Raw genomic sequence first — 15,106 nt, 5'->3', positions numbered from 1 at the left:
ATGTCAATATTCCCTATTTGTCCACATTCACTAGTTGCAACAGTCATCAAATCCAACTTCTCATTCATCAAATCCACCTTCTCATGCAACTGCTCCAACAAAGCACTTGTCTTGCAAAAAGCAAGCACCAGGACTTCTTCTAAACACATTTTTATTCAAGGTCACAGTCTTGTTAATCTCGCAGCTGTGAAATCCCCAAGTAAACTGCAGCAACAATTTGACAAGCTCCCTCTAGAGGATACAATTTCTATTTGTGTCCATATTTTTAAATCATGTCCAACAAAAGAAAGTTACTTTCAGTTTTCAAATATTTTGTTTCTTTAGAATGCAACAGGCAGCATTGGAATCAATTTGTTTCTCTTTTTTCTTGCTATCTGTCAAAATGTTCCATTCACAGTCAATGAACGTCTCCGATAATTCCTGTCTCTGGCACCCCGTTCCCAGGTTTGAGACGGTGGAAACTTATTTTCCTTTACTCCCTCTCCAGCAGGCTTAAACAGTTTAATTTCCCCCCCTTTTCTCCTGCTTCCAAGAGGGTTTTAATGGTTATAAATGAAGGAAATTTCGACCTTTGTAAAGCGACTTTCCAGGCTATTAGCTTACAAGATTTTTGCTTCAGTCTATTTACAGAAAGCGGAAGGCGGACTTCCTGTTTTGAACCTTCCCGCTTCGGTGCCAAATTAAAATATTTCTTGATCCAATTTTCCGTTTCTACTCACGGGTACTTGTTTAGAGTCCAATTGTCGACAGGAAAAAGTCAGCGCTCTCCGGCAATGGCAATGCGGCTTCCAACCGTGAAAATAGCAGTCAGTTCGCAGCACCACGCCGATCACCCTACTTCACTCCGGAGCCCCAAAATGGGGTCCCCCGCGAGTAGGGGAGGCGCTCCTGGTGCTCTGCCAAACCCCACGTTCCCAGGCTTCTTCCACCTGGGATTTCTAGCGGGTCCCCACCTTCGCCGTGGCGGGTAGACCCAGTTTCCACAGAGCCAGTTCCTCCGGTCGGAAGAACTCTGCCATTTCGCCGATGGCGCTAACCCGGAAGTCAACAGAGTTAGTGGTTTGGCAGTGGGTGAGGTTCTTACAGCTACAGTGATGTTGAGTTCATTGGAATGAAGATGTGCGACACTGCTTCTTAAACCTCTGTTTTTAAGCCTGGGTGGGGTGGGGGCTTGGCAAAGGGTACGGAGATGGGACCCCGGAGAGCAAGGACTCTTAAGCCTCAGCAGTTAATTGAGAGCTATTGAGAGCTGCCATTTACTTTCACCACAACCCCTTGGGGCTATTCGGCATTTGCGGGTCCTGTGGGAAATTTAAATGGCAGCTCCCAGACTCACAAACTTTTAAAAATTGCACTGGCTGCCAGCTGGCTACTGGGCTAAGTTTAAGGTGTTGGTTGTGGTGTATAAACTCCTCTACAGTACAGCTTGGGACCAGGATACCTAAAATATCCATCTTGCCCCTTATATACCCAATCAATCACTGTGCTCTGCAGGACAGGGCCTCTTGCAGAGTCCATGCCTCATGGCTTTTAATGCTATGGTACCTCCCTTCTGGAATTCCCTCCCATTAAATATTAGACAGGTGCTACCCTTGTTGTCTACATAAATAAAGCTGAAATGTGCAGTTGCAATCCATGAGTGAGTGAGAGTGAAAAGGGTATTATTGGAGAGAAAGAGAAATGGAGACTGGAGATTGGCAAGAGAGAAACAGGGAGAAGGGGACTCCCTGCTCATTTTTGACTCTGTCCTGAGCCCACCAGCTTAGCTTCTTGATCCCAGTTGGCTTGCAGCTGCTGACAGATTAGCCCAGAGGGAATGTAGACCTCAGCTGCGTGGAGGAGAAGAGGTACTTGCCACCTGCTGTAGACTGAAGGAACTCTGAACTTACCGGCAGCTGTTTTCACCATCAGTGTGGAAGGAGGTTTCTGCTCTCCTCAGGCCCAAGCGAGCAAATGAGTGGTACATGGTCAGCATGACGTCACTGATGCTATGGATCCCGTCTGGTTCGTCATAGACATTCTCCCAGTACGATCTCAGGCCTGGAGTGCCCGATGGGTAGTTGCCATACAAGTAGTAATCCAGCTGGCCAATTATTTCTTGATTCACCACCGCTTCAAATTTGCGCGCAAAGAAGGTCGGTCTTGTGGTTTGCTGTGTCAATAAGAACAATTTTTTTACAACGCGGTTTCTGTGGATTTTTTTTTGAAGAACACAAGGTTCCCACCTTACACGTCATGCTGATGCAAGATGGGATGTCAGAAAATTCCAGCAAAAACGGGACATAAAAAGTTCAGATGTAGAGAAACCGGGGTGGGGGTAGGGGTGGGAAGAAAAAGCCACTTGCAATGTGTCAGCACAGTCCTGGCAGGTTGGAAGAATGAGTATCAAAGAGATGAGGCCCAGTAATTTAATTGTGAACTTTTGTGTATGGGTGATTTGCTGTCCGAGCGCAGGGGTTGCCAACCTTTTTGCGCCAATGAGTACATTCAGAATTTTGAGAAAGTGCTGCCAGCATCAGTCACAAAATGGCTGCCTTGAGCCTGGCATAACACAAATGGCTGCCATGGGTGGGTGGGTGCCATAACTTAAAATGGCTGCCATGGGGGCATGACATAAAAGCTTCAATGTAAGAGAGGCTGAGTCAGTGCAAACAGGAAATGAGCAGGGAAAGCAAATCGTCTCTTGTGTGTTTTTGAGGGGATATTTATTCAGACCTTTTGTGAACACCACAGGACGCACTGGTGGGTACACTGGTGTCTGTGGAAGCTATGTTATGTTAACAAGTGTTTGGGAAAGTGGATGCTGGTGATAGGGGGCTCTTACATTTTTTCTATAACAGGCTGAACTGGGATGCTGCTCACGGTTTATGTGTTTCTCTAACACCGTCTGTTAGACTGTAAAAGCCTTCTTTGTTTTCTGCACATTTTTTTAAATAAAGAGGGATAGAAAGTGTCAAGCTTGAAAGCGCCAAGATCAAAAGGTGCAACATGCCTTCTGAAAAGTCAACACCACCCGTCAAATTTGCTTTCGGAGTGGCTCCAATTATGTTTATTCTCTCCATTTGCAGCCAGAATGCCTGGAATGCATGAAACATTCTCACCAGGAATACAGGTTTACTTTTGGGCAGGGGGTGGGAAATCAGTGTCTCTCCAGAACTTGTTGGGCAACCCAGCTACCTGAGATGCTTAAAACTGAAAATGCCAGCAACTGAACCTGGGACCTCCTTTGTGCAAGTGGGAGCCCTCCACCCCGTGTTTGGAATGAACTAGTTTGGTTTAATGAAGTTTACTGAATGAGTTCAAAAATATCTGAACTATGCCTGAACATATAGCTCCCATAATTGCTGAGAACAGAATGTGAACTAAATTCATTTTGGGGTGGGACTTTGACTGATTTCCAGTTCATCATCTCTTACATGTGTGGGTTTTTTTTAATGCTTCAGACACTTTGGGCCTTTAAGCTTCAAGATCATAATTTCTGAGGAAAAATAGAATCATAGAATGAAAAGATGAGCCCCAAAAATAATAGAATTGTAGAGTTGGAAGGGATCACGAGGGTCAGATCCAGTCCAACCCCCTGCAATGCAGGAATCTTTTGCCCAACGTGGGACTCAAACCCATGACTCAAGCTCTGCTGACCGAGCTATAAGTAAACAATTCACATTTCCACTGTGTGCATGCGTTTTTGGATGTTTTCTTAGCCTTCTTAATTATATTTTATATTTCAGCACAGCAGCCAGTAACTTTCTGCATGTTGGGGTTCTTTTTTTTTTGGGGGGGGAGGGTCATTTGGTTGAATTTGAATTGAACTCGCTCTACGTGGGGCTGCCCTTGAGACTGACCCAGAAACTCCAGCGGGTGCAGAATGCCGCAGCGAGACTCCTTACGGGGTCTTCGCTGCGAGATCACATTCATCCGCTGCTATACCAGCTGCACTGGCTCCCAGTGGAGTACAGGATCAGGTTTAAGGTGCTGGTTTTAACCTTCAAAGCCCTATACGGCCTAGGACCCTCGTACCTACGTGACCGCCTCTCCTGGTATGCCCCACAGAGGAACTTACGGTCTTCAAATAAAAACATCTTGAAGGTCCCAGGCCACAGAGAGGTTAGGCTGGCCTCAACTAGAGCCAGGGCTTTTTCGGCTGTGGCTCCAACCTGGTGGAACACTCTGTCACAAGAGACAAGGGCCCTGCAGGACTTGACATCTTTCCGCAGGGCCTGCAAGACAGAGCTGTTCCACCAGGCCTTTGGTCAGGGCGCAGCCTGACTCCCTCCTCTGGCAATCTTTACAAAACTTTAGTTTATGGTTGCCATCAATTTTGATCTTAATTAATTTTTATAATGTTTTTATAATGTTGCACTATTTTAGTGTTGTTAGCCGCCCTGAGCCCAGCTTCGGCTGGGGAGGGCGGGATATAAATAAAATTTATTATTATTATTATTATTATTATTATTATTATTATTATTATTATAACTGTGAACTGAACTAGCTTGTTATGTAAAGGGATGAAAGCGAACTTGCATTGGTTCCTTTCTGGACATGTTGAGCTTGAACTAGATTCTTTTAAAAAGTTAACGTTCAAAGCTCTAGATACACCATAGACTGAAACACCAGATGGAGCTTCTGTGGGAGGGAAGGGCAGCTGGTTCTAGATTCAACCCTTGGCATCATCTTTTAAAAAAGAAAGGAAAAAGGACCAGGCGGCAGTGACCAGAACTCATGGAGAGTTGCTGTCAAGTAGAGCAGACAGTATGGGATAGAGCAGAAGCTGTCAGCATGGTGTCCTCTGGTTAATGATGGACTCCAACTCTCACACATGAGAACGTAAGAAAAGACCTGCTGGATCCAGCCTTACGACGGCGTGACTAACAAACCTGATAAAATACCAACTTACCTGAAATCGGTGGAAATCGGCCGGCTTGAAATCATTAGGGGAGCAGCCGCACCAGTCCACAATATTCTTGTACTGGCACTTGCAACCCAGCTTGCGGTTCCAGTTTGTGATGTGCAGGTTGTTGTCCACCATTGTGTTGCAATGAGGGCTGTTTTCCAGGACGGTGTGGAAGAAAGACTGTTGGGAGGTGGGGGGAAACACAAAACTCAGTGGCGTTGGTACATTAGAGTGAGAGGACACTACGGTCACATCCATCCCGTGCTTTCATGATATGGTTTCCACCAAAGAATCTTGGGAGCCGTAGTTTGTTAAGGGTGCCAACCTCACAGAGCTACCATTCCTAGCACCCTTAACCAATTATAGTTAAAGTGGGGGTAGGAATGCTTAGATGTATGCAGTCAAGTACATTAAGAGATGGTTACAAGCATATGGGCTGAAGAGATCACGTAGTGCGCTGCACTTGTTCTCAAACCATTTTTCTCTGTGGACCGCTGGTGTGTGTGTGTGTGTGTTATTACTACAGTGGTACCTCGGGTTAAGTACTTAATTCATTCCTGAGGTCCGTTCTTAACCTGAAACTGTTCTTAACCTGAAGCACCACTTTAGCTAATGGGGCCTCCTGCTGCTGCCGCGCCGCCAGAGCACAATTTCTGTTCTTATCCTGAAGCAAAGTTCTTAACCAGAGCGACTATTTCTGGGTTAGCGGAGTAGGTAACCTGAAGCGTATGTAACCTGAAGCGTATGTAACCCGAGTTTTCACTGTATTTTATTTATTTGCAGCATTTATACCTTGCCCTTTTGCCAAAAAGACTCTCAAGTGGTATACGAAAAGGGTATCAAGCAGTGCCGCATTTACGTATAAGCTAAACAAGCTATAGTTTAGGGCCCCACTCTCTTGGGGGCCCCCCAAAAAAATTAAAGGGAAAAAAGTACTGGATGTACATTTCCAAAATAGAAGATAAGTTCAACAATTACTTTGATAAAATACACATTTTGTAATGTGCAAAGGGCTTTAGATACCTATTAGGTTCATAAATTACCATATAGCATATATTCAACACAAAAAAACAGTGACAATTTGTTGTTGACAAAGGACAGCTGGACATATAAAGGGCCCCGTTACCTTCAGCAGCTTAGGGCCTCATCAAACCTAAATCCAGCCCTGGTACCAAGATTATGAAGCTCCCTCCCCAAAATAAGTTATGCCGACCCCTTTTCTCTTGAATTTTTAGGAAGGCAGAGGAGATTTTATTAAGCTGCTGTGTCAATGCATTTTAAAATCGAATACATTGTTTTCTCTCTCTCTCTGGCTGCTGTTTTAATAATTTAATTGATGTGTTCGGTATTTTTGATTATTACAAGATCTCTCATTGTGGGTTTTTTTGTGTTTTGCTGTAGTGGGGAGGAGATTAACCTTGAGGAAAATTTCCCTATTAATTATTTAAAAATGACAATTCTAGAAGATAGCCTGGGACAGTTATTGCATTTTAGATTTCTGGAACAGGAAAGTGGTTTTATAACACCAACACTGAAAAGGGCCACTGGAAGGAGCATCTGAAGGAGGAAGAGATCATATTTAATTCTGCTGTTTTGCATTTAAAGTTGCATCACAAGTCAGGGTCCTTTCCCCCCTCAGATAAATTTCCCAATGTGGTGGTGGTGATTTCAAGGTCAAAATCTCCCACCAATTAATGTGAGGAAATAGTAAAAGTAATAAAAGAAAAGACAGCCACCCCAAACCAAGCCAATTCCTCTCTGTCTACTACCACTGATTTATTTGGAAGTTGCAATGTGCCCATAGGTGAAAATGACCTCGCAGTGAAAGACCCAGTTTGCCCCTAAGGCAACAGAAGGGATGCTCTGTCTCTTGCAATTATTTCCGAGGCTGCTAAGTCTATTTGCCAATTCAAGGCAGTGAGAAATTCCAATGGGTTTCTTCTTCTTCTAATTATACCACTGTAATTTCGGTGTTTACTTAAATCCCATAGTAATGGAGACTGACAGGCCCAGCGCCACCACAAAGGCAGTTACTGGGGCCCGAGCACCTCTGAGGAGTTTTGCCCACATTCATAACTGGGGTGGGGGGCAGAGGATCTATTTGGTATCCAGAAGACCCCGCATTCAATCTCCGGCATCTATAGTTAGGGCTGAGAAAAAACCCTGACTGAAGCCTCAGAGAGCCACGTTCAAGTTATACATTTAAAGCACTATGGCACCACTTTAACAGTTATGGCTTCGCCCAAGGAATTCTGGGACCTGGTTAGTTTTGTCAAGAGTGCTGAGAGTTCCCTGTGAGAATAGACTTATTGTTATCATACTCTGGGAATTGTAGCTCTGCGGGGGTGGGAAGGGGTCTCCTAAAACCTCTCAGCATCTTTAGCAAACTACAGCTCCCACAATTCTTTGGGACAAGCCACAAGTGTTTAAAGTGGCACCATTGTGGTTTAAATGTATGGAGTGAATGTGGCCTCGATATAAGGGCAGCTTCCTATCTTCCCATGTCCAGGGAGGCTTTGTTTTTTGGGACAGGGGAGAGGATTTTTCTTCTCCCGGACCTTATGCGCCCCCCGCCCCATGTTATGAGCTACAACTCCCAATTTTCTTGACACACTGTGTGGCTGGGGCTGATGGGAGTTATAGTCCAACACATCTGCACATCAGGTTGGACAAGGCTGGGCTAGGTTAACATGAGAGTGGGCTCCCTAGTTATTTATTTTTATTATAATTTTGAAGGAGTCGGATACAAAACCTAGCCGAGGAAATCTTGTGGGTAGAAAAACTGAAACAGGATAAACATTGGGTGGTTAAAAAGCAAAAGGCCTTTACAAAACAATGAGTTCTTTTGTAAAATATCAACTATAGGGTGATCTACAGACACACGGAATGGCATTAGTATGGTTGACCGCCTATCCCCCTGGACAAGCCCCTTGCCCCCTTTTAAAAAAATGTTAAATGACAGGCCAGTGAATATGGATTTTACGCTTGAATTGTCTAGTTAAACCCATTAAGGCATACATTGTCATTCAGGCAAAAAGCCGGGACTGAGGAGGGGAGGGGAAGAGAAACCTACCCAATTACCCACTGCCCTGTCCTTTTATACTAGCAGAGAAGGCCGTTGCAAAGATAAGCAGAATAAAAGGTTAACAGAGTTGAAAGGGAAGACGATACCTTTCGTTTCCCTTTAGGAGAAGCAGGATTAAAAGGAGAACATTTAATATATGTGTAAGCGAAAAGGAGAAAGGGGATCAGTCGTCTTCTGACTGCATTAAGGTCTAGTGGATAGAAGAAAGATGGATGTCACCTACACACTTAATATAACTTTTGGTCACCATTACTAATGAGAATGACAGAGGAAGAATAATCCAGTTAATGCAACACATAATTTATGGAATCTGCTGCCACAAGATGGTAGCATTGGACGTGGGCTTTGTGACAATTTTGTCCATCTAGTCCACCATTCTGTTCTCATGGTAGCCACCCAGATGCTTGTGGGAAACCTGCAGGCAAGACCCGAGCACAAAGGCACTCTGCCCTCCTGTGGCTTCTAATGACTGGCATTCAGAATAATTTCGGCGTCTGACAATGAAAGCAGAGCACAGTTATCATGGCCAATAGCTGTGGATAGCCTTCTCCTCCACAAATTCATCTAAACTTCTTTTAAAGGTAAAGGTAAAGGGACCCCATACCATTTACCTTCCTGCTGAAGCAGTACCTATTTATCTACTTGCACTTTGACGTGCTTTCAAACTGCTAGGTTGGCAGGAGCAGGGACCGAGCAACGGGAGCTGACCCCATCGCGGGGATTCAAACCGCCAACCTTCTGATCAGCAAGTCCTAGGCTCTGTGGTTTAACCCACGGCGCCACCTGCATCCCTAAACCTCTTTTTAAGCCGTCCAAATTGGCAGCAGTCCTGCAGGAGGGAGTTCCATAGTTTAACAAGGGGCTGCATGGAGAAGTACTTTCTTTTCTTGGACTCTCCCAAAATTCAGCTTCAATGGACATCCACGAGTTCTAGTGTTATGAAAGAGGGAGAAATACTTTCTTCTAGCCATTTCCTTCATGCCACGCATAATTCTGCAAACTGTATCATGTTGCTTCTTATTCACCCTTTCTCTTAACTGAAAACCCCATATGCCACAAGCTTTCTTAATCTCACAGAGCTTAGGCTACCGTTCCCTATCTTGTTGCCCTCTAGATGCTGTTGGACTCAGCCAGTGTAGCCAGTGATCAATCATGGTGGGAGCTGTAACCTGCAAATATCTGGAGGGCAACAGGTTTGGCTGACTTGGGCTGTTCATTATGATAGCTAAACTGAGTCTCCCTGTTCAGTTGCTGAATGCCAGCTGCTGTGGGACAAACATTGGCTTTAGGCTTATGAAAGCTTTTTTTCTAGAAAAAGAGGTGCTGGAACTTGTTGAGCTTTTTTTAGGGGGGCCTGGGGGCCTCTGGTGGAACGCTAAAGGTTGGACTAGGTCATGGGTAGGCAAACTAAGGCCCGGGGGCCGGATCCAGCCCAACTGCCTTCTAAATCCAGCCCACGGACGGTCCAGGAATCAGCATGTTTTTACATGAGTAGAATGTGTCCTTTTATTTAAAATGCATCTCTGGGTTATTTGTGGGGTACAGGAATTCGTTCATTTCCCCCCTTCAAAATATGGTCCGGCCCCCCACAAGGTCTGAGGGACAGTGGACTGGCTCCCTGCTGAACCCCTGGACTAGGTGGACATTGGGTCTGATCAAACAGAGAGATTGTAACATACTTCTTCCTCATGGAACAAAAAGAGAGCTCTGCTTGATCAGAAAAAGGCCTGTCTAGTCCAGCATCCTTCCTCCACCATCCCCATGGTGGCCAACCAGCTGCCTGTGAGAAGTCCAAAACAGGACAAGAGGGCAACAGCATTCCCCCATCATTTCTCACCAGGGACTTGCGTTCAGGGGTATATCACCTCTGACCTTGGAGGGCAGTATACATGATGAGGAGCCACACTGATAGCCTTGTCCTCCGTGAACTCAGGAGGAACAGCCAGCAAGAATTCTGCTCCCTCCACAACATACCAATCAGGTTCCATCACCTGAGGCAGCTTCCTCACCCTGCCTAATGATAGGGCTGGTCTTGATTTTAGAAAGGTAATGTATGTTAAAGTGGAGCAGCTTCAAAGCAAGCAAGCAAGCAAGCAAGCAACCAACCAACCAACCAACCAACCAACCAACCAATAACCAAAGGAAAAAGCCTTTCATAACACTGAACAGCTATAATTCAGGCATTCAGGAATTACCCCTGTGCTGTTTTTATTTTTCTGTGGTGGGACAGGGCTCTCTACAAGTTTACTCACCTCAGCTGGGAGTAACGTGTAGGAATAGAACCTTTTCATCTTCGTCACCAGGTCATCATTAGAAAAGGTGATATATTCCACAAACTTCCTGTTCAGCAGGAACCAGTCTGACCCGCCATCCACCGTTATTCCTTCCGGAATCTTCCGGTCACCAAGGCGCCACATGTGGGTATCACATTCCAGGAAAAGCCTGTCCAGCCCTTGTTTTCTAATAAACCTGGAGAGGAGGGAAAGGAAATGTTAAAAATACACGTAACGGGTAAGAAAGATAAGAGACTCTTGGAACATATGTGATTATAGCAGGAGGTAAAAGGGGGTGGGGAAAAGAGAGAAACAACTAAAGCAGCAGTAGAACAACCTCCACTGTGAAAAATGTCATTCAAATTGTCTGAGGAATAGAAGATTCACCAGCAGCAGGTAGAAGAAAACAGAGGATAGTAAATAAGGGACAGTTAGCTCCCTTCTCTGGCTGTGTACACACCATACAATTAAAGCACGTGGCTTTGCCCAAAGAATCTTGGGAACTGTAGTTTCTTAAGGGTGCTGGGTGCTGTAGCTCGGTGAGGTGTAACTACAGTTCCCAACATTCTTGGGAGTGGGAAATGTGTTTTAAGTATATGGTGTGTACACTGACTCTCTCTCTCTTAAACATTGTACTAAACACCTTTGTGTACCTTCCTGGTCCCCACGAAACTCTGGCGCTTAAGCAGTTAGCATTCTTATCCTTGATTAGAATTTATTTCAAAAAGCAACAGAGCCCAGAGAAAGAAAATGGGCTGTTTTCCAAATCTAATTAATGAAAAACAAAGCCCAGACATACGAGCCTCTCTGTGCGTTTACGGCGCTTAGAGGACAAAAGGGAAGATAAGAAGTTGAGAATTTTTTATTTCATTTTATTTCCATAGATGAGCTCCTAATTCCACATTCTATTATAAAAGGGATAATGGAAATGTCTTGCAATTTTAATGGGGTGTTCTAGAATCTCCAAATACAATATTTATGCAATTCTCTGCGAAATTAAATATGCATGCATGTGAAAGTTCAGTCATTTATTTCTATTATTTGGTGATCGTGGTGGGGACGCCTCTGAAAAAACCATGTTTACTTTGAATATGCAATTTACATGAATTATTTTCAGGCCCTCAGAACTCTCCTCAGCCCAGGCCACACTCCTCACAGGACCTATTATTATTTATTAAACTGCAGGTCTCAGGGCAGTTTCAACATAAAATCACAATATAAAGACACAAAATACATAACAAAAACAAAGACAACACAATACATTCCCCCCCCCTCCCCAACACATTTTAAAAGGACATTGGATGCCAGTCAGCCAAAGGCCTGGTTAAAGAGGGATGTTTTCGCCTAGCGCCTAAAGTGTATAATGAAGTCACACTCTAGAAAATTTTGCCTGCCTGGAATGTGTCCTTGAATTTGGATAATAATGCCTGTTGCTTGCCTGGCTGGCAGACAAAGGGGCTGAGAATGTGTAAAAATTAGCCTATGAAAGTACATTAATTGCTCCACCCACTTTTACTTCTGGCCCTGCCCACCACTGGCATGTGGCCCCTGGAAGGTTAGTCAGAAGGGATTGTGGCCCTTGGCTTGGAAAAGGCTTTGCACCCCTGAATTTTTAAAAAAGTATGTGTGTGTGTGTGTGTGTGGGTCCCTGCAGAAGCTTAGAGCCAATATACTGTTCAGGGATTGTCCGGTTCCCAGTTCAAAGTGAGTAATATCACCCACGAGGCTAATTAATTGCTGATTGCAACTTGGCAACAACTGAAATGAAAACCTGAAATCCCACCTCTGATAAGTCCTTCCAGTGAAAGGTAAGGAACAAAGAAAACTAAATCAGCGCTGTCCATTGGAGATTAAATATTCCTCTTCCAGCATTAATCATTCTAATGCTCTGCAATAAAATCTAAATGACTTCTTGAATTAAAAAGGTTGGCAGAGGGTTCGGTGTCCCCCCCTCCCCCCGCTTTTCTTCCTAGCAATTAACAACCAACAGATTTGTTGGGAGTATTTACTAACAAACCATTTGTCATTGTTACTTTTTAACATATGGTTCGAACAGTCACATATTTCACCCAGCAGAGAGGCTGTATCTATGCCACAAAATGTATTTGTTTCCAATACTTTAATGGAAAAGTTTGTTGCTGTGAAGTACAAGAACGTCAATGGGTTTCTTTAAAAGTAGCCAACAACAGGGGCAAATTAAGATTTTTATCATACACTGCCTCCCAAAAAACATCTACTAGATATTTTGGAAAGTAATTTGTCATCTTTGCTGTACATTTAAATATCCCTTAAGATATTGTACCAGATTTTGCATGATGGTTCCTGAAATCAATGAGCAGATTTTCATCGATGTTGAGATACAACTGGAAGCCATTTTGAATCAAGGCGGTGGACTGAACCTTTTGCAACTGCAGTGAGGGGGGGGTCTGTTTTCATACAATTCTCAAGCAATTATGTGTATGGGGCTACCGGGGTGGCCCAAGCTGTTTTCTCGCTGCATGCAAAATGCTCTAATGTCCCCCTGCAGATCTGGGCCACATCCTGGTCCCACTACTGCAATTGCACCCTCGTCTGCAGTGGCATTCACACTGCTCCCATGCATTTGCCCCTAACCTTGCAGCCTGAGTTATATTACCCCAGTTTTTCAGCACACCTATTTATTTTAGCACCAATTTCAAAAAAATAAAACAAAAATCTGTTCCTTAAATAGCATAGGATAGAAAGCCAAGTGAGGGCACTTTGCCAAAAACGGGCAGTAAAGTTTTGTTTTGTTTTGTTTTATGGCAACCCAGGTGATAAAGTGGAGAAACAGAGCAGTCACTGTAAAACATACACATTTCTAAATGCCCCTGCTTTGCACTTTAAAAAAAAAATTAAAACAAAAGCAAAAACATCCTGTGCGCTAATAATATTTTATTTTGTATACAGCTGCTGCAAATATTGCATTATGTTTCCCAGGTACAATAAGAAGGAATTTTGTAGCCAACAAATTTCAGTGAGTCCTTTGGCTAAAATTTCAAACATGTAACTTGCCTCCCCCACCCCCGACAAAAAACCCAGAGCTGCACCCAAAACTAGTGAGACCATTAATGCTACCAGGAGCAAAGAGGTTAAAATACTTGGGCCACAGGGATAATAAATTCTGCTTTATGTGCAGTACTTAGTAGTGCTGGGTATTAAATGGGTGATTCATTGTTACAGAAATACACAAGCATTTACTGGATGTGCCATTCAGACCAGCATACTGATTAATTGCTCAGAAACACTCTGCTGATAACACTGAGTGCATCCTCCCTGCTGAGGAACTGCTTTCCAGCAATTGCTTGGGAGCAGAATTGAAATGCCCTGCTGCTGGTGCCATACAGCATTTCACACAGTGCGCTATTAACTCAACTTACTAAAGCACCACGACTGCCCACAATGGGTGTACTCTACCTGCGCTGTTGGAGGCAGTGTGCTTCTGAAAACCAGTTGCTGCTGGGAAGGTGCTGGTTATACTTGGATCCTGCTTGTGAGACATCTGCTTTGGTCCCTGTGAGGACAGGGTGGTGGACCATCTGTGGTCTTCTCCAACAGAGCTCTTCTTGGGTTCTTAACTACCAATGCTCTTCTCTATGCCATAACTCAGGCTTCCTCAAACTCTTCCCTCCAGATGTTTTTGGCCTACAACTCCCATGATCCCTAGCTAGCAGGACCAGTGGTCAGGGATGATGGGAAGTGGAGTCTCAAAACATCTGGAGGGCTGAGTTTGAGGAAGTCTGCCATAACTCCTCCTACCCCATCCAATGGAGGCTGCCACTCCACTCCACCACAACAGTGCCCCTGAAACCATGCCACACCATTCTCTTTTGCAAGTGAACAGCAGCTTTGGGGGAGGGGGCTTCAACTTGTGGGAACATTCTCCCTTTGCCCAACCACTTTTTGCCCACAGATGGTTCCAGAACAGCTCTCCTGAACCGATGAGTTCTTGAAATCCGACTGTTCTCGATCGCAACCCCTCAAGTTTGTTACTGCTTTCTTTGTAATTAATTTGAAGCACTTTCAGTTATTTTTTTTTAAAGAGATAATTGATTCTGAATAATACATAAACTGATATGGCAGCCCTACCTATATATCACAGCACATCCTAAGATACAATTAACTGTTTATGTATTCCAAAGGCAGAATCCCCATTAAAGACCCAGCCTATTATTCCCCAGAAGAGAGGCCAAGTGGCACATTAGCACAATTTAATATTAAATTAATGAGAAGATGAGCAGATTTAATTCATCCAAATTGCTCTTGTCCCAGCCGAGGTGAGCATCTTATGGCTTTGTGTGGAACAGTAATAATTCATGCTCTTATTTCTTCTTTTGACAGTGTTTGAGGAGCAATGATCACAAGAGTCAGAAGTGAATGGGAGGCATATCTCCATAACCCTTTCTTATTGCCTTTCTAATTTAACTCCATCGTTTGACAGGAATGCCAGCTAATGCAAAACCTGCCAGTCAAAATGAAGCAATGCGTTCCCAGTTCATTTCTGGGCCCAATTCAAGTTGCATTCACATATGTGTTCAAAGCCCTAAACAACTTAGGCTACATCTGCACCAGACATTTAAAGCAACATTTTTCACAGTTACAACTTTCCCCAAAGCATCATGGGAACTGTAGTTTGCTAAGGGTGCTGAGAGGTGTTAGGAGACCCCTATTCCCCTTGCATAACTACAATTCCCAGAGTAGTCTAAGAAACAAATCCTCTTTTCTGGGGAACTGTACGTAGCTCTGTGAAAGGAATAGGGGTCCCTCAACAACACCCTGAACTTATTACACTTCCCAGGGTTCTTTGCAGGAAGCCAAGACTGTTGGCTCTAGTCTATG

The 15,106-nt window shown here is 44.1% G+C and overlaps 1 protein-coding gene across 1 annotated transcript in view; it reads right to left on the bottom strand.

Annotated features, from left to right (window-relative positions):
* Positions 1-15,106, bottom strand: part of XYLT1 (xylosyltransferase 1) — a 164,292-nt gene that overhangs the window by 16,327 nt on the left and 132,859 nt on the right. Inside the window, exons 7-9 of the mRNA XM_083584963.1 lie at positions 10,229-10,445; positions 4,895-5,071; positions 1,890-2,152 (exon numbers count right to left, since the gene is read on the bottom strand). Coding sequence (XP_083441089.1) covers positions 1,890-2,152; positions 4,895-5,071; positions 10,229-10,445 — 657 coding nt within the window. The remainder of the gene's footprint in view (positions 1-1,889; positions 2,153-4,894; positions 5,072-10,228; positions 10,446-15,106) is intronic.

This window comes from Podarcis filfolensis (genome assembly GCF_964270895.1).
Source record: "Podarcis filfolensis genome assembly, chromosome: 14".
Taxonomy (NCBI): Eukaryota; Metazoa; Chordata; class Lepidosauria; order Squamata; family Lacertidae; genus Podarcis; species Podarcis filfolensis.
Note: the sequence above shows the minus strand (reverse complement) of the source record. Positions and strands in the feature narration are given on the sequence as shown.